General features: G+C 46.9%; 1 protein-coding gene across 7 annotated transcripts in view; it reads right to left on the reverse strand.

The window, feature by feature from the left end:
* Positions 1–21,935, reverse strand: part of ARL13B (ARF like GTPase 13B) — a 79,722-nt gene that overhangs the window by 12,385 nt on the left and 45,402 nt on the right. For 5 of the 7 annotated variants that reach the window (XM_084641944.1, XM_084641940.1, XM_084641943.1 and 2 more), the window contains exons 5-9: positions 19,406–19,511; positions 9,424–9,626; positions 7,561–7,675; positions 919–1,150; positions 259–375 (exon numbers count right to left, since the gene is read on the reverse strand). In XM_084641944.1, coding sequence (XP_084498070.1) covers positions 259–375; positions 919–1,150; positions 7,561–7,675; positions 9,424–9,626; positions 19,406–19,511 — 773 coding nt within the window. Of the gene's footprint in view, positions 1–257; positions 376–918; positions 1,151–7,560; positions 7,676–9,423; positions 9,627–19,405; positions 19,512–21,935 lie in introns of all 7 variants that reach the window. The other 2 variants (XM_084641941.1, XM_084641945.1) reach the window with 1 other exon arrangement.

Genomic DNA, 21,935 nt, shown 5'->3' on the forward strand with positions numbered 1-21,935 from the left:
TGAGCAAATATACCCTGCAGGTTAGCTTGCCCTTGTGAGTTGAGAGACTTAGGCAAAGCCTACTGACAGAATGATAGTGCTCAACAGCCTCATAAAAGTGGGGATCTACATGGGCAATTCTCAAAAGAAACTAATCAAACTATGATGGCATAATCCTGGGTGAAAACGGTTTTTCTCTGCATGTTTAAAAAGCCAAGTCTTTTAAGGGCCCAGCTTTCATGAACTGGCACACTTATTACCACAAGGTATTTAACTCACCTGGTGGAAGAGGTGGAGGTGGGGTCGGATTTTTGGGAACAGCTTCCTCTGCATTGACTGGTTCCACCCTGTGACTCCTTTTTAACTTCAGTTTCTTTGTTTTCTTTTTACTGGTATCTACAACAAATGGAAAGACAATAGTTCATGGACCACACATTTACTGTTAAGAATGAACTCTACTATACTATACAGATGTGTCCTTTTGATGACTATAAGCATTGGGATGGACTGCTCTACGTATTTTCATTCTGTATGCAATGAACAGCAGTCCTGACATGATATATAACACACACAACTGACTTTTAAACCTTATTACTGTAAATAATCATGTATGTACATGTAAGATCCAAAGTTTGTCTTTAGATAGGTGAGTACAACTCATTGATATTAATGCAAGGTGTGGTATGGATTTGAAGGTACTGGTAAAAATGGGTCGATTGTAACTGGATAAGACTGATGAATACACTAATTCTTGGTTGAATTATGACATTCCTCTGTACAGTAACATAATTGTGCATTTGTATCTTTCAGTTATTTGTGTTGTGGCATGCACAAAGTCATACAGACACAGGGAAGAGTTGGGTGAAAAATAAGAATCAAATTAAATATAACAATGGTAGTTAAGACAGTAAGTGGCTATATTCAAATTGGAGTTATCACCTGAATCAAGGCATTCTGAGGTTTGTTGGTCACCCTCTTCTTCATGCTCCAATTGCTGTGCGAGTGCAGATTTGTATGTTTCTATCAGTCTATAATCATTTGTTTTTTGGCTACAGCTACTGGTCAGGCTCTGTGTGTCCATTTGTTCCTGCTCTGCTTTAGGTTTCAAGGCAATGGCATCTTTTTCAATCTCCATCCTCTGCCTCTTCTCTTGTTCAATTCTTTTTTCATTCTAGCAAAAGTAATACAAGACATCATCTTAATATTTAGTGTCAGAGACTGCTCTAAAAAGATAGGAATAGGATCCTAAACACAGGGGGGTAAGACACAGAGACCATTTTTAAAAAAAAATTTCATGTGTAGCATAATTAACAAGTTTCAAGAATGTGCAAAAGAGGAAATAAAACCCCAAGGTTCACAAGATGCTGCTCAAGATTTAACCTAGAAAAATGAACAACTAAAAGCTCTAGAAGTGATTTTAGATTTCTGAGCGGTAACCAGTTTAGGGAGGAATGGCTGCATACAGCTTCATGACCAAAATGTGTTTTCATTCTTTTTACTTTTTTTAAATGCCATGCGAGAAAAAGATAAAAGTACAAATAGCGTCAATACCCCAAGCCAGAGAATTAAAAACTTTTACTAACTTCAATTTCTATTCGTTTATTTTGTTTTGAAAAACACACACCTTTTGAAATACCTTGCAAATCACCATTTTGTCTTGGTGGAACACTGATTACGTAATGCAGACTTGATAGAGTATCTGCTCTATAAGTTTCACATAATCAGCAGCTCTGCAGCACTTGTAGCACTCTTCTTCTCCCCCCGCCCCACAGATGTGCAGTACTGTAGGATCCTGTGAAATCTGTCATTGTGCACATAGCTGACTTTACACGATATGATCGTGTGGATGCTTGTACTGGAGAGTAGGACCAAGCCTTGATTATTTACATTTATCAGAGCTCACTATTTTTTCTATAAGCACAATATCTTAAATTAAAAAAGAAAAATATGGTACACCAAATATGAATCTGATGACTATTTGAATTAAAAGGATGTGTCTGAAGAAAACTATTTATACAGTTTTCATGTTTCATAACTAACACACCATTCCAACAGCTCTAAACCAACCAAAAATACTGTATTATGCCGCAAGTCTGTACGGTTAAGTAAGGGATGGACCCTATATGACCGGGGCACATGGTTGAAACAGCTCCCATAAAGCCAAAATAAAACCCCACTTTTGCAACAAAAATTAAAAAAAAAAAAAAAAAGAGTGAATGAAGCTGATTCCAATTAAATGGGAAACCGAAAATGGCTTCTTCTGAACACTGCAACAGTTTATTCTGAAAATTCTGCAGTAAACTGCATGGCAAACAAAATATTTTTCTTAAACCGGTACTAAGATATTTCTTTATTGTTAGATTACTGATACAACTTCACAGCACACAAAAAACACTTACTAACCTTTTGCAACTTGTTCTGAGTTGTGTTGCTCTTGCCCATTCCAGGTTAGATGACTCCCAAGCAGTACCCCAGGAGGTGGGCTCAGAGTTCATGGACACTCTTCTGTAACTGCCTTGGGCAATGCTGTAGTGGGATGCGAAGGTATGCACCAACCACCAGGTTGCGACTCTGTAGATGTCCTGAATTTGGACCTGCGTGAGACATGCTGCCGATGAAGCCTGGGCTTGTGTGGAGTGAGCGGTTAAGAAGGACGGAGGCAGGACATTCGCCTGCTCATAGCAGGCCCAAATACAGGCAGTTATCCAGGACAAGATCCTCTGGTTGGACACAGGAAGCCCTCTCATCCTTTCCGCTATTGCTACAAAGAGTTGTGTGGACTTGCAGAAGGGTTTTGTCCTTCTCAATATAAAAAGCAAGGGCAAGCCTAACGTCCGAGTGAAGCCGCCATTCCTCAGAGTTCTTGTGATGTTTCTGGAAGAGACTGGTAGGAAAATGGCTTGCTTGTTATGGAATTGTGATACCACCATTGGTAGGAAAGCCAAATTGGGGCACAGTTGGACCTTAAAGAACACAGTATAGTAAGGCAGTTCTGACATAAAGACCTGGATTTCAGAGACCCTTCTGGCTGAGGTGATCACCACTAGGAAGGCAACCTTCCAAGAGAGAAGTAGCAGGGGGCACGATGCTAACTGCTTAAAGGGGAGACCTGTGAGTCTTGACAGAACCAGGTTTAAGTTCCATGGGGAGGTCGGCTCACGGACCTGAGAACACAGCCTCTCCAGCCCCTTGAGAAACCGTATGGTCATCGCCTGGAAAAAAAACCAAACCTGCTGTTCACTGGAGGGTGGAATGCTGAGATGGCTGCTAAGAGTACCTTGATAGATATGAGAGCCAGGCCCTGCTGCTTTAAGTGAAGGAAACAGACCAAGATAGACTGGAGGGAAGATTGAGATGGAGAGAGAGTGGATTGAGAAGCTCAAATCAGGAAATGCTTCTACTTGCCCAGGTAGGTAGCCTTGGTGGAAGCCTGTCTACTACCTAGAAAGATCTGCTGGACCTGTTCCGAGCAAGCCTGTTCTTCTGGGTTCAGCCATGCAAAATCCACGCAGTTGGGTGCAAGGAGACGAGGTTTGGGGAAGCAACCAGCTACGGTCTTGTGAAATTAGATCTGGATCGAGTGGGAGTGAGAGAGAGTGGGGTTGCCGCTCTCCAAGAGCATGCCAAACTAGTGTTGATATGGCCATGCCAGGGCTATCAGAATAACTCTCACCTTGTCCCGTTTGATTTTTAGGAGGACCTTGTGAACCAAGGGGATCGGGGGAAAGGCATAGAATAGGAGATCTGTCCATGGGTGGAGGAAAGCATTGGAGGGGGAGACTGGGCTGTGCCTGCGCAGCAAACAAAACTGATGGCACTTCCTGTTTTGCCTGGTAGTAACCAGGTCCACCTGGGGAGGCCCCCACCTTTGGAAGATGAACCTGATGACCAAAGGTGAAAGGAACACTCGTGGTGAGAGAAAAGGGAACTGCTGAGCTTATCAGCCAATACATTCTGCGCTCCCGGGAGATGGGACACCTCAAGATGAACGGAGTGCTTTGCACAGAAGTCCCACAGATGGATGGCTTCCTGACACGGGGCCAGAGATCAAGCCCCACCCTGCTTGTTGATGTAAAACATGGCCACAGTATTGTCTCTCAGAACTTGCACCACCTCGCCTGAGATCTGGGGAAGGAACACTTGGCATGCTAAGCGTACTGCCCTGAGCTCCCTGACATTTATGTGCAGGGAGAGTTCCTCTTGGGACCAGAGGCCCTGAGTTCTGAGTTCGACTCCCCACTCTAAGTCTGACACATCCGAGATTGAAGTATATGCTGCCATGTGCCTCAATAGCTTGAAGCAAACCTGAGCTGTCGTGATTGGGTGGACCTTGACACTGGATATCAGGTCTGACATGGGCTTGAATCAGGCCTCCAGCAGAAAGGCTCTGGCTTAGGTTGAGTCGAGCACCGCCCCAATAAATGTTATTCTCTGAACTGAGAAAAGAGTGACTTCTGCTCGTTTACCAACAGACCCAGCGATCGGAAGGTGGCTCGGACCATGCTGATACTGTTCTGTACTTAAGCCTGCTACCAACCTGTGATCAGCCAGTCAAGGTACGAGTAGAGCTGGACACCTCACCGTCTGACGAAGGCTGCTACTATCGCCATACATTTTGTGAAAACTTGGGGGGCTGCCAATAGGCCAAAGGGAACAGCAGTGAATTGGTAATGGTATTGACCAACTATAAAGCTGAGAAATCTTCTGTGGCCAAAGACGACAGAAATGTTAAAGTATGCGTCCTTTAAGTCGAGGGTGGCGTACCAGTCTCCTGGATCCAGGGAGGGAATGATGGAAGCCAGGGAGACCATGCGGAACCTCAGTTTCTGTTGAGGTGATGCAGGTCCAAGATGGGCCAGAGGCCTCCTTTGGGATTAGAAAATACCAGGAATAAAACCCCCTCCCTCTCAAGTCTTGTGGAACCTCCTCCACAACCCCCATCTGTAGGACAGATTGAACCTCCTGGACGAGGAGTTGCTCATGAGATGGGTGCCTGAAGAGCGATGGGAGGGAGAGGTGGATAAAAACTCATGGGTATACCTGACTGTCCCTGTACTTGGGACCCAATGGGTTGATGTTATGTATGACCATGCTGGGCTGAATAGGGACAGACAGTCCAAAACAAAAAGGGGAGTCAGATCCGAAATGGTGACTGGCACAGTGCCCTCTGACACACCTTTAAAAAGCCTTCTTAGGCCCCCCAGAGTACCTCTGAGAGCCCGACGGGAGTGGTTGGTGCCATTTATAACCTCTCCCTTTACTCTTGTAGAAGCTGATGGAGTGTAAACGCCTAAAGACCATGGGGTGGCTCTCGAGTCCTTTAGGCCATGAAGTCTCGCGTCTGTCTGCTCCGAAAAAAGAGAGGAGTCTTCAAAGGGGAGGCTCTGGATGGACCGTTGGACCCTGTGAGGAAGCCCGGAGGACTGGAGCCAAGAATAACGCCTCATGGTGACAGTGAAGGCCATTATCCTAGCTGCTGAGTCGGCAGCATCCAGACCCTCCAGGAGAGAGGTCCTGGCCACATTCCTACTCTGCTCCATGAGGGCAGCAAACTCCTGCCTTGAATCTTGGGGTAAGGAATCCTAAAATTAGCCAAGGAGTCTGATAGATTATAATCGTATTTCTCCATCAAAGCTTGCTGGTTGGAGAGATGCAGTTGAAGGGTACCCGTTGAATAAACCTTTCTTCCAGAAAGGTCCAGTCTCTTAGTGTCCTTTTGTTTGGGGGTTGCACTCGACTGGCCCTGCCTGTCCCTATTTGCTGCAGGCACCACCAGGGACCCTGAGGAGGAAAGGGTGTGAGTACATGTATTTGAACCATGGGCATAATACTTCTTCTCTGCCCTCTCTGAGGTGGGGGACAGAGAAGGAGCTTGCCACAGGGACTTGACTGGTCCCATTACTGCCTCATTGATGGGTAAGGCCACTTTGGAGGGAGCTGCTGCCACCAGGATATCAATAAGGCTGTGTGATGCCTCTGAGCTACTCAAATTTCGAGACCCAGGTCCACAGCCACCTGATTCAGAAGGTCTGATGGGCCCTGAAGTCATCCTATGGAAGCAGGCTACTGGGTCCCGGGACAGCCTCGTCTAGGGAGGATGAGGAGGTAGCTTGCATCAGAGGGGCTCCTTCCTCTTCCTCAAGTATGTTCACCTGAGCCAACTCCTGAACATTGGTATCGGGGTCGGTATCGCAGTCGGGGTCTGGTGCCAAGTGGGAAGGAGCAGTAGCCCATCTCTTGGAAACCACCAAGTAGGAGCGATGGGAGGTAGGACCTGGTACTGGGGAAAACCCTCAGGGATTCCAGTAAGGCTATGGCATAGGCCAGTGGCCCATTGGTCAGGTGCCGGCAGGGGGACTGGAACTGAAGTCCAGTGGCAGATAGGCTGGGTACTGGTGAAGGGCTTTAGGTTGCACATAAGGTCATCTTGACACCGGGATCAGGGATGGCTTTTCCTTAGAGAGTGCCAGGGGGCCAAGTGCTGGGAAGAATCCTGACGCTCCTTGTTCCCTCCTACTTCCGGTCACTGGAACTGACAGATGTCCCATTGAAAAGCCCCCAGGGTCTATGGATCGGTCAGACCACTGGTACCACAGTGGCTTCCAGGTGTCAGAGGAGGGTCCCACACTGGACTCAATGCTTTACATGGAGTCGACGGTGCCATCACAGGACCAGGAGAGGAAGAGTAGCCTGGCATGGGTCTCACTGTGCTGCCTTCCTCCGCTTGCCTTTTTTCTGCACCAGTGAGCACTTTCTGTCGGTGAATTGCCTTTTCTGCTTCTTCCTTGGCACTGGAGATGGTGAATGGTACTGGGAAGAGCTCAGTGCCAGAGTGCTTCACGCTGACGCCAGTGTGCTTGGTGCTGAATCCATGAGGGCGGCTTCCATTTGGATAGCTGTCAGACTAATGTCCCTGTCTTTTTTAGTGCAGGATCTGAAGTTCTGACACATCTGGCACTTGTCTTTCAAGTGAGTCTCCTGCAAGCACTTCAAGCAGCTGGAACGTGGGTCACTCACAGGCACAGGTTTGCCACAGAAGGTACAAGGCTTGAAGCCTGGGCACCAGGGCATGCCCAGGCCTTGGGGTGAAGGAGTCCCAGGAACTACATATTTACACTATGTACACTAACACTAATTACAAAAACTATATACACTGAACTATGATAACTAAGAATGAAGTTAGAGTCCAAAAACCACTGACAAGAAAGCCTTGCCAGAGCAAGTGGGGTCGTTCCAGCAACTGTCATGAGCGGTAAAAAGTAAATGAGAGGGTACGTGGCTGGCAGTGCCCCTTATAGCGACACATAAGCACGCAGCTGCAGAGGGTGCTAGAGCCGGCCTGACAGATACCACTGAGGGTAAAATCTCCAGCAACAGTGCATGTGGCATGTTACACAGGTAACATGGAATGGACAAGAACAAACACTCAAAAGAAACCAAGATTCTCATGATGAAAGCTATCACAATGTGTATGCAACTTTATAGATGAACAAAACTCTCAAGAGCCCAGATTTGTATAATTGCTCAGATACCTCTGTTAACTGTAGGTCCAATATGATTGACATTTCTAAATATTCCTACCTCAGTGATTACAGTAGATATTGGCTGGAAGGGGTTGCTAGAAATTGGCTCAGAGTCAACCTCCTTAGGTACATTTCTTCCTTCACATTCAGTTTCTTTTCTCTCCCTTTGTTCTCTATTTTTTTGGTTAAAAAACAGAAGAATCTTGAAGCAATAGAATCAGAAATATTAGAACACTTATTAGGTCAACTAATTCATCCCCCAACTCATGCTAGATTGTTTTTTTTACAGTTGTCTTTGTGTTTTGAATACTGTACTCCAAACTGATGGAGTTTTAAGCTAACCTAAAAAAAGAAAGATTGAAAACTAACTCCATAAAATCAATTATTTAGCTCTAAATGGCCTGGGACCAGGCTACCTGAAACTGCCTCCCTCCTCACAACATGCTGCCACAGTTATGATCAGCAGAGCTACAGGCTGATTCCCCCTCTACAAGCTACAGACAGGGCTGCTAGCAGGATGTTCTGAATAATGGCTCTGGAATGTCTTCTGATCCCTGCTGTGCTTTAGCCCATATTTGTCCATTTTCACTGCATCCTTTCTACAGGGCCCACTTGTTTCACCTGGGCTTTGACATGAGTTCAGGAAGAATGAAGTATTGGCCAGTACATTGGGGTGTTATCTGTATTTAGAGCAGATGCTTGGTAGAAAGGGCCTGTACTACATTAAATCCTTGCAATTTATCTAGCACGGCTTTTCCTTGGATTAATACTAAGGTAAACGCGGGACTGCTGATAGCTCAGCATTGGTACTACAGCACTACATTTCACAGAAGTCCTTTATGGGTAATTCTAACTGGCTAATTAAAGCCTTGCATGAGAACTTTGGTTGTTTACTTAAATTTATAATCACTTGAACAGCGCACACCCAAGGCAATGCCTGGGAACAGGTGTAGTGCTGATTAAAACTGATGTGAATAAATTCTCTGGCTGATGCATTCTGAAGTAACTGCACTTAGAGGGAACTCTTGGGGAGACCTGTCTGAATGGAATTGCAGTAACCAATCTGGGAAGTTATTAAAGTATAGATTGAAACAGAATTCCACCTGAGTTATTAATACATACAAATATCTCATGACAAGAGATTTACCTGATGCAAATAGCCAAATGAAAGTTCCATGATAACTGTTAAATCTGAACCCCCAATTGCTGTCAGAAATAACAAAGTCTACAGCTGGGAGGATGACTCACCATCCCTGCCCATCCTGGCTAATAACCATTGATGGACCTATCCTCCATGAACTTCTCTAGTTCTTTTTTGAACCCTGTTACAGTCTTGGCCTTCACAACACCCTCTGGCAAGGAGTTCGACAGGTTGACTATGCGTTGTGTGAAGAATTACTTCCTTTTGTTTTAAACCTGCTGCCTATTAATTTCATATGGTGGCCCCTAGTTCTTGTGTTATGAGAAGTAAACAACACTTCCTTATTTACTTTCTCCACACCAGTCATGATTTTATAGACCTCCAGCACATCCCCCCTTAGTCATCTCTTTTCCAAGCTAAAAAGTCCCAGTCTTATTACTCTCTCCTCATATGGCAGCTGTTCCATACCCCTTATTTTTGTTGCCCTTTTCTGAACCCTTTCCAATTACAATATATCTTTTTTGAGATGGGGCAACCACATCTGCATGCAGTATTCAAGATGTAATCGAACCATGGATTTATATAGAGGCAAGATGATATTTTCTGTCTTATTATCTCTCTCTTTCTTAATGATTCCCAACGTTCTGTTAACTTTTTTGACTGCTGCTGAACACTGAGTGGATGTTTTCAGAGAATTCTCCACAACGAATCGTTAACATGACGGTTTTATTCATGGAACCCCTTCATGTGGAGGAAAGAAAGCCAAGGAAGGTAGAATACCTTTCTTCTCGTATCTTCCTTACTCGTTCAGCTCTTTCTCGCTTCTCTTGTTCCTCATATGCTTTTTGCTCTGTTGTGTCTTTTTGTACGCGCTCATTTAAGGCATCAAAATCTTTTGCTATAGTATGTAGCAGCCAATACAGACCTTTTCTTATAGATTTGTCAATTTTTTTCCCATAGCCCATGACAGCTGAGCAAGGCTCCTGTAAATTTAATAGAGAAAGTAAAGGGGAAAAAGAATAAATTATATCTCTGATCACATTCCTAAATTATAAACAATGAAGTCTTAGCAAATGGTTAGTATGTATTCAAAATATTGTTTCAGCTAAAGCACTACACATTTAAAATATCTTGTAAATTTAAGAGTTTTTTGCCAACATGTAAATCATGAGTTTCATCCAAATTCCTTATTTCCAGTCCCACTCCAGTAACAGTAGAATTCTCTAGAGTCAATAAAGATGGGCACACAATTCCTCTGTCCCACTCACAAGTACCATGAGAATCCAACCATATTCTTCTCACAATAGCACTGCTTTATGAGTAGTCTAAATTATGCATTCCATCTTTTCCTTGCAAATCCAAATATAGCAACTTCAGAAGTCGATCCATTCTCTAATGACTGATTGACCCCTTAAGCCTTCCTCTGCATAACAGCTAAACTGTTCATGCTACTTTAAAAATGAAAGAAAAAAGTTTTCCATTAATTGTTTTCAGAATAAAGTAGTTTATTCTCCCGCGATTATATCACCAACCAAATGTTCATGCCTTTGATCACTATTTTTTTAATTATACATAAAGCACCAAAACTGTGCATGGAGTTTATAAACAACTTACAGAAGAAAACAATATTACCTGCTAAGGACCTACTACACCACAATCCCAGTTTGGCTCTATCATTATATGCTCCTGCACTCTAGAGAGCTGTGTTCACCTTCCTAGGTTTAAATCAGCATGTTGTTTACCAGTGAAAGCTGCAGCATCTGATGGTAGAGCCAAATCACTGAGAAGATCAACAGGTAGCACCATCATATCCTCTGACTTGGTTTCCCTCATTAGCTGTTTACAGGGCTTTCTGCAGCATGGCAGTAACTAACTCCAAAGTCTCACAGAGACTATATCTGGATATAGGAAGTGACAGTATTTTCAAATTAATAGATACTATAATGGTAAATACATTAAATGTAATTGGGGGTTACAAATCACTTGCTTGTTGGTAGGATATCTGCAAGTTTCATTGTGAGTTTTCTTTAAATCATTTTTTTTCTGCATAATAAAATGAATGATGTTGGAAACTGTCAACACTCTGAGCTAAGGGGAAAACACTGTGCCCCAAGACTAGCATGACTTTTATAAGGGATGAAGATGCTCTTGACTGACCATATCAAGTTGCACAGAAGTCAATCTTTTCTGTCTAGGAAGTGAAAACGACTATGTAGTGTGTTTTGTAAAAAAGACAAATAAGACCTACCACACTTAGCTTCCATAATACATTCTTTGACACACGAAGGGCCAATACAGTCCTTACAAGTACGTCAGTGTTCTCAGTTTGTAAATTTCTTTGATCTAACAAGACAGAGCTGACAGCTCTGTGCATTTTGAGAAAAAAACCTCTTTGGAAAAGTTTATTGAGAAAACACTTCTTAATTCCTATCTTGGCATGGCATATATTAGAAAACTAGGGCATGTCTTTCACAGAAACTTGTGACATACTACTAAAGTTGAGCAAGAGGAAACAAGTTAGCTTCCTGGTTCTGTTAGAGATAATGGAATGTAGGAGGAGACATTTCCCTGTAGGAATCCATAATCTTAAATACTTTAGCAAGAGTTTTAAATGGAGACATTAAGGGCCTGATTTTCAGAAATACTGAACACCTGCAGCTCTTGCTGACGTCAGTGCTATGGGCCCTCAGTACTTCTGAAAAAACAGGCACTGTATCGTTTCAGGATATCATGCGCCCAGCCCCCGCTCTCAGTGGCTCCTGACCGCAGCTCTGGGTGGAGGGCACAGACAAGTTCCATTGCGGGCAAGGGGCTAAGTTCCCTCTAAGCTGCACAGCTGGCTATAAAGGGCCGCGCAGGTGGGGAGCGGAGCCCCTCCCCTGGCCTTGCCAAGCACAGCCCCACCAGAGCTGCTGTGGCTGCAGAGAGGTGCCTATCACCTGGCTTCAAGTTGCTGTGGCAAGAAAGGGCTTCGGGGGAGTCCTCTCTCCCTGCCGCAGCCCCAGGGGGCCTACATCCCAAACCCCTCATCCCCAGCCCCACCCCAGAGCTTGCACCCCCAGCCAGAGCCTTCACCCCGCCCCCTGCACTAGAACCCTCTCCCTCAGCCCTGACCCCCCCCCCACACACACACTCCCAACCCCTGGGCCCCACCCCCACCACACATCACCTCCATATTGGTGCACATAACAAAATTCATTCCACACATGGACCTAAAAAATTAGAGGGAACACTGGTAAGGGGCAAGGACAACAGAAAAAGTTGGGGGCCACTGGCTTAGACCACTTCAGAGTTTTGAGAAAGAGGTTACAGTAGTTTTTCAGATCTTTACAAAACATTCTGTTAACGCTTTTAGAGAAAGTGTCCTTGTTATAGGTATTCCTCCAGAAATTGTCTCTAACGTGTACAGACTTGTGAACAGTCAAGGCTTGTGCGGTCTTAGAAGTTTCCTAAAGACCCTGTTTTTCTTTGCTTTCTTATGCTCCAAATATAGAGTGCAAACCACCTATATCAGGGGTAGGTAAACTATGGCCCATCAGGTCTTTGGATCCAGCCAGCGGGATTGCCACCCCCATGGTGCTGCAGGGCCCGCGCCACTTCCTTTGGCCGGGAACAGGGAACTGCAGCCAATGGGAGCTTCGGGGTAGGGAACTGCAGTCGAGGGGAGCACATGGAGGCCTCTGCCCCCCCGTCCTCCCCCAAGGGGCTGCAGGAACATGGTGCTGTCTGCTTCTGAGAGGGGCGCAGGGCCAGGGAGCCTGCCTAAGCCCCACTGCATGCCGCTGCCACCCTGGAGCCGCTCAAGGTAAGCAGTGCCGCACTCGGCCAGAGCCCACACCCCAAATCCTCCTGCACCCTGAACCCTGAGCCCCTGCCCTGAGCCCCCAGCTACACACCTCCTGCACCTCAACCCCCTGCCGCATCCCGGACCCCTCCTGCACCCCAACCCCCTGCCCTGAGCCCCCTCGTACACCCTACATCCCTCCTCCGCCCCAACCCCTTGCCCTGAGCCCCTTCCTGCACACCGCACTCCCTCCTACACCCCAACCCCCTGCCCCTGCCCCAGCCCTACATTCATGGCCCCTCATGCAATTCCCCCACCCAGATGTGGCCCTCGGACCAAAAAGTTTGCCCACCCCTGACCTATATAGTAAGATATACTGTCAAAGTTCTACAAATGAAAAAGCCTGCACCAGACAGAACGGTGAGAGTCTACACTCATTTCATGACTCTGGAGAGCAGCCAAATTAAAACAGGCATTTTACATTTAATCATAGATTTCACAGTCATCACCTCTAACTGAAAGGAGTAAGGGACTAGGATGGACTGCAGGTCTGATCCAGTATGGCAATTCTTATGTTGCTAGGAAACAAAGCTTTTTTTAATCTAGTCATACACTCTATCCAACCTTTACTGAATTAATTTTGGAGACAGGTTGGTTGTTTGGGAATTATCCTTTGAGCGACGGGAAAGCCCTTCTGAGCCAAGATAAAACATCTAGGCTAAGTCTCAGACTTCCTAGAGACAAAGGGAGAAAAATCCCAACTTCCGGTTCTTCAGGATACGCAGTGAGTTCTCTGCATTTGCGTGTCTTGCTACATAAGCCATTCAAGTGCAACTGTATTTGGCAAAATTAGTGGGGGGGGGGTTGTCTTTGCACTCTTTACTAATTTTTGTTATCAGAATTTTCTCTGGAGAGCATGTCTACATTACAAAATTAAGTCGACTTAAGTCAACGTACAACCACTGCAGCAATTAATTTGATATTTAATGTCCACATTATGCTCCTTCTGATGGCAGTGCGCGTCCTCACCAGGAGAACTTGCACCAATTTAACTGACAGCCTGGGGCATTGTGGAGCATTTGCGGCCCAGGGCTGACCGCCTGAGCCCTGCCGCCCAGGCTTTGGCTCTCCTCCCTCACTAGGAGGCAGCAGCAGGACTCCAGCTGTCAGCCTCAGGCAGCAATAGACAATGTAAGCAACACTGTCTATATGGACACTGCGTCGACCTAACTACATCAACTTAACATTATACCTCTTGTGGAGATGGAGTTAAGTCAGAATAGTGAGCAACTTACATTGGCGGGAGCGACATTTTAGTGTGGAGCCTTACAGAGTTAGCTCAATGTAAGCTGCCTTATGTCAACCTAACTCTGTAGTGTAGACCAGTTAGATTCTTGAAGAACATGGTGAAGCGGCCTGCTGTAGATCAAAGCTGCAGCATGGATAGAACTGCTTTACGTGACAGTACCAAATATATAAACTAGACGATAAACTGAAGGATGAACAATCTAGAGAGAAAAGTGAATAGGATGGAAGATCTCATTCTTGGAGAGATTATAGCAGTGCAATGAGTCACTTGAAAGTATCTTCCCTACAAATATTTCCTTATGTGAAAAAGACTTCACACTATCAAAGCTAGTGTTATAAAGTCAAATCCTCGTTACATCAAGTGATCTTGATGCTAAATCCAAAAAAAATATGCCGTCATTCACTGCAACTTCTTGTAACAATATGTAACTCATTAATAATCTGACTGCCATTAGCTTTAAAACTAAGGTAATTTTACTTTATAATGCTTTTGTTTCCACTTTAAAAACTGATGATACAATTTGGCAATGTAGGTGGGTGGGTGCAGGGGGAAGAGCAGGAAATCAACTCAACTACAGGTTATACTACTCTGATTCAAAATGGATCACTGAAAGAAAACATATAACTAGGTAGGCCTACATGGCTCAGGGGATTGGTAGTGGAATTCAAACCAGTGGCCCTTGATGTTTTTGTGTCAGTTACACTAGGTAGCGACCAAGATTTGCTAGCCCATGTTCAATGGTTATCTGTTCAGCTTTTGAAGCACTGTTTTGAAAACACACAGTTTGAGCCCCAATGTGGACACATGGTAAATTTGAGACCCTAATTATGTCTGAGATAGCCATAGCCTTGGCTGTGATTATTTTCTTTGTGAACACTTCTTTACTGGCAAATTGGACTAAGACCAACCCGTCCCCAATTTTTTTCACAAAAAGATCCAGTTTGTGGTAACTCCGTTTAAAGAAGGTTAGGTGAGAGCACAAATATGGGGCCAAAATCTTATTTGAAAAAACTGTGTTTAAAACCTAATAAGAATCCAAGGTTAGAACCCAGTTTCCTCTTCTGTTTTTAACAAGGTTTGGATCTAACAATACTGGCTGACCAAACAATCTTTAAACCAAGTTAGTATGAGAAGATAGGTTTCAGAGTAACAGCCGTGTTAGTCTGTATTCGCAAAAAGAAAAGGAGTACTTGTGGCACCTTAGAGACTAACCAATTTATTAGAGCATAAGCTTTTGAGAGCTACAGCTCACTTCATCAGATGCATATCGTGGAAACTGCCACTGCATCTGATGAAGTGAGCTGTAGCTCACGAAAGCTTATGCTCTAATAAATTGGTTAGTCTCTAAGGTGCCACAAGTACTCCTTTTCTTCATGAGAAGATAGTTACCTTTTCCATAACTGGTGCTCGAGATGTGTTGCTCATGTCTACTCCACAATCGGTGTGCATGCTTGCCACGTGCACTGGTACCGGAAGTTTTTCCCCTTAGCAATACCCATAGGGGAGCGCCCCTAGCGACCCCTGGAGTGGCGCCTCCATGGAGTGGTATAAGGGGCGCTGCGTGCTCCCCCCACCCTCAGTTCCTTCTTGCCAGACAACTTCGACAGAAGGGAAGGAGGGCGGGATGTGGAATACACAGGAGCAACACATCTCGAAGAACACTAGTTACGGAAAAGGTAACTATCTTTTCTTCTTCCAGTGATTGCTCACGTGTATTCCACAATAGGTGATTCCAAGCTATTTCTGTTGGAGGTGGGTAGGAGTTCACAGACTCTCGGGATGGAGTACGGCCCTGCCAAACACGGCGTCTTCCCTGGTTTGGGAGACTATCGCGTAGTGCTAGGTGAACGTGTGAACTAAAGACCACGTGGCAGCCCTACAAATGTCCTGAATGGGGGCATGGGCCAAAAAGGCAGCTGATGAGGCCTACGCCCTAGTTGAGTGTGCCCTCACAACTGGTGGTGGAGGGATTCCCACCAGGTCATAACATGTACAGCTGCACGAGGTGATCCAGTTAGAGAGCAGCTGAGTGGAGATCGGCTGACCTTTCATGCGTTCGGCCGAGGCGATGAAGAGCTGCGAGGACTTCCTAAACAGCTTAGCCCGCTCCAGGTAAAAAGCCAGAGCCTGTCTCACATCCAGCGTGTGGAGGTGGCGTTCCTTACTGGACATATGGGCCTTGGGGCAGAGGATCGGGAAAAATGTCCTGACCCATGTGATTGACGGAGACCACCTTCGGGAGGAACGAGGAGTGTAGACGGAGCTGGACCTTATCTTTATGAAACACCAATTACGGGGGCTCGGAGGTCAGGGCCCTGAGTTCCGAGACCCGCCTAGCTGACGTGATCACTACCAGGAAGGCTACTTTCCACAAGAGGTGCGACCAGGAGCATGTAGCTAGCAGCTCAAATGGGGAACCTGTGAAGCAGGCCAACAGCAGGTTCAGATCCCACTGTGGGACTGGGGGCCGAATGTATGGGAAGAGACTATCCAATCCCGTAAGGGATCAGCCGGTCATAGCATGGGAGAATAACATGTGGCCCTGCACCGGCAGATGGTAGGCCAATATGGCCACCAGGTGCACCTTCACTGACGAGGGCACCAGGCCCCGGGCTCTAAGGTGAAGGAGGTAGTCCAGAATAAGCTGGCCACTGGGAGACTCCCCACTTGTCCGCCCATCTGGAAAACCAAGACCACTTTGCCAAGTAGGCTCATCGCGTGGAGGGCCACCTGCTTTCGAGCACGTCCTTTCCTCCTTACCTAACCATTGAGCAGCCACACCATGAGGTTTGAATGTCGCTAGGTTGGGATGGAGGAGGCGGCCCTGGTCCTGGGATAGCAGGTCTGGGAGGGCCGGCAATGGCCATGGCGGGGCAACCGCCAGGCCCGTGAGGGTCCCGTACCAATGCTGCCTGGGCCATGCCAAGGCAATCAGGAGGACCCAGGCCTTGTCCATCTTTATCTTTTCCAGGACACTGCCAATCAGTGGGAACAGGGGGAAGGCATACAGAAACTTGCCTGACCAGGACAGGAGGAAGGCATCTGAGACAGCTCCCCGTCCCAGCCCCCTCCAGAGCAAAACCGGGGACAGCAATGGTTCTGCCAAGATGCGAACGGGTCCACCTGAGGAGTTCCCCACACTTGGAAAAGTCTGTGCACCACCTCTGGGTCGAGAGACCACTCGTGCTGAGAAGTAGTCGTCCATGCTCAAACAATCCGCCCTCACGTTCCGAGCGCCCAGCAGATGGAAGGCCTGTAGGCAGATGTCGTGGGCTATACAAAAGTGCCTCAGCCTGAGGGCTACGCAGCAGAGGGCAGAGGATCTGGCCCCGACCTGCCTGTTGATGTAGAACATCGAGGCGGTGTTGTCCGTGAGGACCCTGACCACCCAGCCCTCCAGGTGCAAGCGGAAGGCCATGCATGCCAGCCATACCGCCCTGAGCTCCTTGACATTTATGTGTAGGGTCAAATCCTGAGCCGACCACAGACCTTGGGTCTAAACGCTCCCCATGTGGGGCCCCCCCAATCGCAGGTCCGACGCGTCAGACACCAGTTCCAGTGACGTGGCCCTGCCCCTGAACGTATTTCTCGGGGAGGACCACCTCTTTAGGGAGGTGAGCACTTTGTCCATCCTGTCCCTGGCCTGGGAGAACTCTGAGGCCAACCAAAGCTGGACAGGCTAAATGGGAGGACAGTAAATTGGCAGTGTTCCCGCCCCACAATGAAACGGAGAAAGCATCTGTGCCCCTCAAATGTATGAATATGGAAGTACACGTCCAGCAGATCAAGGGCGGCGTACCAGTCCCCGGGATCCAGGGAGGGGATGATGGAGGTTAGGAAGACCATGCGGAACTTGAGCTTCACCATGTACTGGTTCAGGCCTCGCAGGTCCAAGATGGGCCTGAGCTGCCCCTTTGGCCTTCGGGATAAGAAAATAGTGGGAGTAGTATCCCACGCCTTTGAACTCCTCCGGCACTGCTTCCTAGGCCCAGGAGCTGCCCCACCTCCTATTTAAGCAGAGCCTCGTGCGAGGGGTGAGTTGGGTGGGGAAGAAGTAAACTGGAGAGTGTAGTCCCGGGAGATGGTGTTGAGGACCCATAGGTCCGAGGTTAGCCGCGACCACTCCGGGAGGAAAGCACACAACCGATTGGAGAAGGGAAGCTTTACTGAGGGTGGATCCCAGATGAGAACTGTCAGGGCGCCCCCTGGCATCCCATCAAAACTGCCTTTTCCCTGCCTGCTTGCCCTTGGAGGACCCAGGCTGAGGGGCAGGCCAAGATGGCCTCTGCGGGCACCTCTTATAGTCCTGAGACTTCTTATAAGCAGACTCGGAACTTTGGCGTCGTCTGCCTCGGTCCCGCCGGTATTCGCTCCTCGAGGTGGAGTGGTGCAGAGAGTCCCGATCGGACGGAACCCAGACAGCCAGCCTGGGGGGCGTCGAGGGCTGTCCACATGGACTTTGCTCTCAACAGTTGCTGGGTGGCAAACGGCGTCAGGAATGTTCCCTCGACCGGGACCGAGCCGGGGGTGACTGCAGAGATCCCAGCGGCAGCTTGCCTCTGGAGAGCATGGCCGACATCAGCAGTGCTCCTGGTACCAGCTTGGATGTAACATCCCGGGCCGCTTACAGGGCCTCCGGTGTGGAGGGCATCCGGACATCTGGGGAAGCCTGCTCCGAATGGGCCGCGCTACTCCGCTCGACTTGAGTCGGAGGCCTACGGGCCAGTTAAGATTGACCATGCCTGACATGGGTCTAGCCTCTGTCCCAGATTTACTCCTGTGTTGCGGCAAAGGCGGCCTCTTCCTAGGCTTCTTGGTGCGTTCCACAGACGAGAAGCGGTGCCATCTAGTTGATGGCGCTGAAGGGTCACCGTGCACCGACACCGCAGTGCCCGGTGCCGACTTGGAGTGGCGCTCCAGAGCCGGGGTCAGCACCAACTCCATCAGAATAGCCTGGAGCCTAATGTCCCTTTCTCTCTCGGTCTGAGGCTTAAAGGACTTGCAAATCTCGCAGCAATCGCTGAGATGGGTTTCCCCCAAACAGCATAAACAGTCTGCGTGCGGATCACTCATTGGCATGGATCGCCTACAAGTGTTGCATGACTTAAAACCCGGGGCGCAGGGCATGCCCCAGCCCAGGCGCTTTGGCTGAATTGAACTAAACTAACCAACTACAGGTACCAACACTGAATGAACAAGCAGTTCTGGGGACAAGCTACAGCAAAGCTGGAGCAGAGCAGTTCCGTCGCACTTTCAATGGCAGCAAGAAGGAAGTGAGGGTGGGGGGAGCGCACAGCGCCCCTTATACTGTACCATGGAGGCACCACTCCAGGGGTCGCTCCCCTACGGGTACTGTCAGGGCAAAACCTTCTGGCACCAGTTCACGTGGCGAGCACGCACACCTATTGTGGAATACACATGAGCAATCACTCAAAGAAGAATAATTTTAATATGATTTCAAACTGGTTCAGCCTGAGCTCATGTACAGATGGGGCCCTAGAAAGGATTCCTTCTGGACAGGCAAGGGGCACAAAGGCAGGGTGAGACCTGGAACTGTTTGTACTGCAGACCAACATGCTGTATCTTTGCTGGGATTACAGGACCACATTATCACCTCTCCTAAGCATTACATTTATACGAATAAATCAAGTACAGTAAGATATACTTACAATCTGACACAGACATTTATGCTCATTGACAAGCTTTTCCAGCGATAAGCACTCAATTACATCTGCTTCTGCCAACGCTCCTTCTCGGTCCTGCTTATTTGCCAGCCTAAAGAAAAGATGACCAAAAGTGAGAAGGCAAGTAAAGGCACTTACCACTCTGATCCACAACCAGAGTCAAGCAGGTTAGAGGCCAGTTCAGAAAACAAACTCCATATATATATTTCAGACTAATTTGGGATGGATGGGAGCAGGAGAGAGGGAAAGTAGCGAAAACTAGCTTGTTACTCGTTTAAAAATTATGGTTCTGGTGTCCTTATCTACTCAATAAAAAAGCAACTATTAATCCATACATTTTAAACTTTCAAAGAACTACACAAATATCAGTCCACATAATGCACCCATGAATTAGGCAAGTACGTTTTACAAACGGGTAAACAGGCTGAGGGATGAAGTGATTTATTCTGACGGACGAAGTGATTTATTCAAGGCCACATAGTAAAATCTGTGGCAGTCTCTGTACTAGAACTCAGGACTCCGACTTCTACTCCCGTCCTCATTCCTCTAGATCAGTGCTTCTCAAGCTCTCTGATGTGGGGTCTGGCAATTTTTTCCCCCCAATGTGAGCACAGACTGGCAGCCAATGGCTAACGGACTGGCACCAGTCCACAGACAACCACTTTGAGTAACTCTGCTCTAGATCAATGTTTGTCAACCTTTTTGATACCAAGGACTGGCTTGCTGCCTTCCTAAACTGTGTCAGAGAGATCTCAGGGACCAGCGCTGGTCCACAGACTGGTCATTGAGAAACACTGCTCTAGATCATGCTTGAGACCATTCCAGGTCCTCCTATACTCCAGTGTTCCACCTACTGAAGGCCCATGACTTGAAATCTAGATGATTGCAGTCAGTCAGGGATAGCTCCAACTCTTACTTCCTCAGTGGAAGAAAACTAATAAGACTCTAGAGATTCATAACTATCAATAGGAATTATAGTTGTATTACAGCAGTACCCAGCTACTCTCATCTGGACTGGGGTCCTATTGTGCTAGAAGCTGTACAAAGGAAGGCAGTCCTTTCTCCAAAGAGAGCGTACAATCTAAGTCTCAATCCTGCAAGCTGCTCCGCATGGACAGAATCTTGTGTCTGCATGAAGGTGTCCATAGAATCTGGGGCCCAAAATACATGCAACACCCAAAGTGTGGGGGGCGGGGGGAGGCATACAATCAAAAGCATACAACTGACAAAGCACCTACTACTCTCAATAAGGTGCCATCAAATTGGCCTATTTCTTATACACATTGCAGCAAAGAGACGTAAAGGAGAAGGTATATAGGAATCATCATACTGGATCAGACATGATCCATATAATCCAATATCCTGTTTTTAAGAATGGCCAACACCAGATGCTGCAGAGAAGATGCAAGAAACCCCATACTAAGCAGAGGCAAGATAATGAGCCCACATGTAGGTCTCTGTCTTTTCTCTAATAGAGATTGGCGCTACAACCTGAAAATGATGTTTTATCTCCATTCTAATTCTCTTTTTGTTACCAGTCACTGTTATAATTCTGAATAATCTTGTTCTATATATAAACACCCACTCCCACTTTGAATCTTGCTCAGTCATTGTCACAGGATGTTGTTGCATGGAGTTCAGCAGTCTAATCAGAGGTGTGGGAAAAAGTATTTCCTTATAGTAGATTTGAATTTGCCACCTCTTAGTTTAATCGAAGGTCCCTTTGTTCTTATGTTACAAGACAGGGAAAAGACATACTTCATGTAAGGCCTTAAGGATCAACTCAAGGAGGATGTCCTAGGTATACAGGGCAGCAGAGAGGAAGATACAAATATATTTGCATAGGAAGATGATGGCCACCGCACTGAAAGACCAAATCCTGTTCAGGAATCACTATTCATGCAGCTTTAGTCAAGGCCCCTTTTACAACCAAAAGCACTTGTAATAATTTTCATAAGCAGAACCTTTTGGAAAATACTGCAAAATCTGCTGGGGAAGACCACAGAAACCAACTAACTAACAGACTCTGCATGTCCCAAATTTGGGACACTCTCAGAGGCCAAACACTCTTTTGGAAGTATTTCACTTCTCTTGAAATCAGCTTGTGTGACCACAGACTACAAGTATCTGCTTTACCAGCCTATACCTATCATCTTTCTCCAAAAGCTTGGTTTAGTTTTACCCCATTACCCACCATTTTCTTCCATTAAATGCGCCATCATTACATGTCAATGTGTGTCCATCTTCCCAATACACAAATACTAAAACCTCTTGAAAATTGTAATACTATATAACAGGGATAGGCAACCTTTGTCATGCGGCCCGCCAGGGTAAGCGCCTTGGCGGGCCGGGCCCATTTGTTTACCTGCCATGTCTGCAGGTTCGGCAGATTGCAGCTCCCACTGGCTGGGGTTCGCCACTCCAAGCCAATGGGAGCTGTGGGAAGCAGTGGCCAGCACATCCCTCAGCCCGCGCCATTTCCTGCAGCCCCCATTGGTTTGGAGCAGCGAAACCC

Source organism: Lepidochelys olivacea, assembly GCF_965140295.1.
Source record: "Lepidochelys olivacea isolate rLepOli2 genome assembly, chromosome: 1".
NCBI classification, from domain to species: Eukaryota; Metazoa; Chordata; order Testudines; family Cheloniidae; genus Lepidochelys; species Lepidochelys olivacea.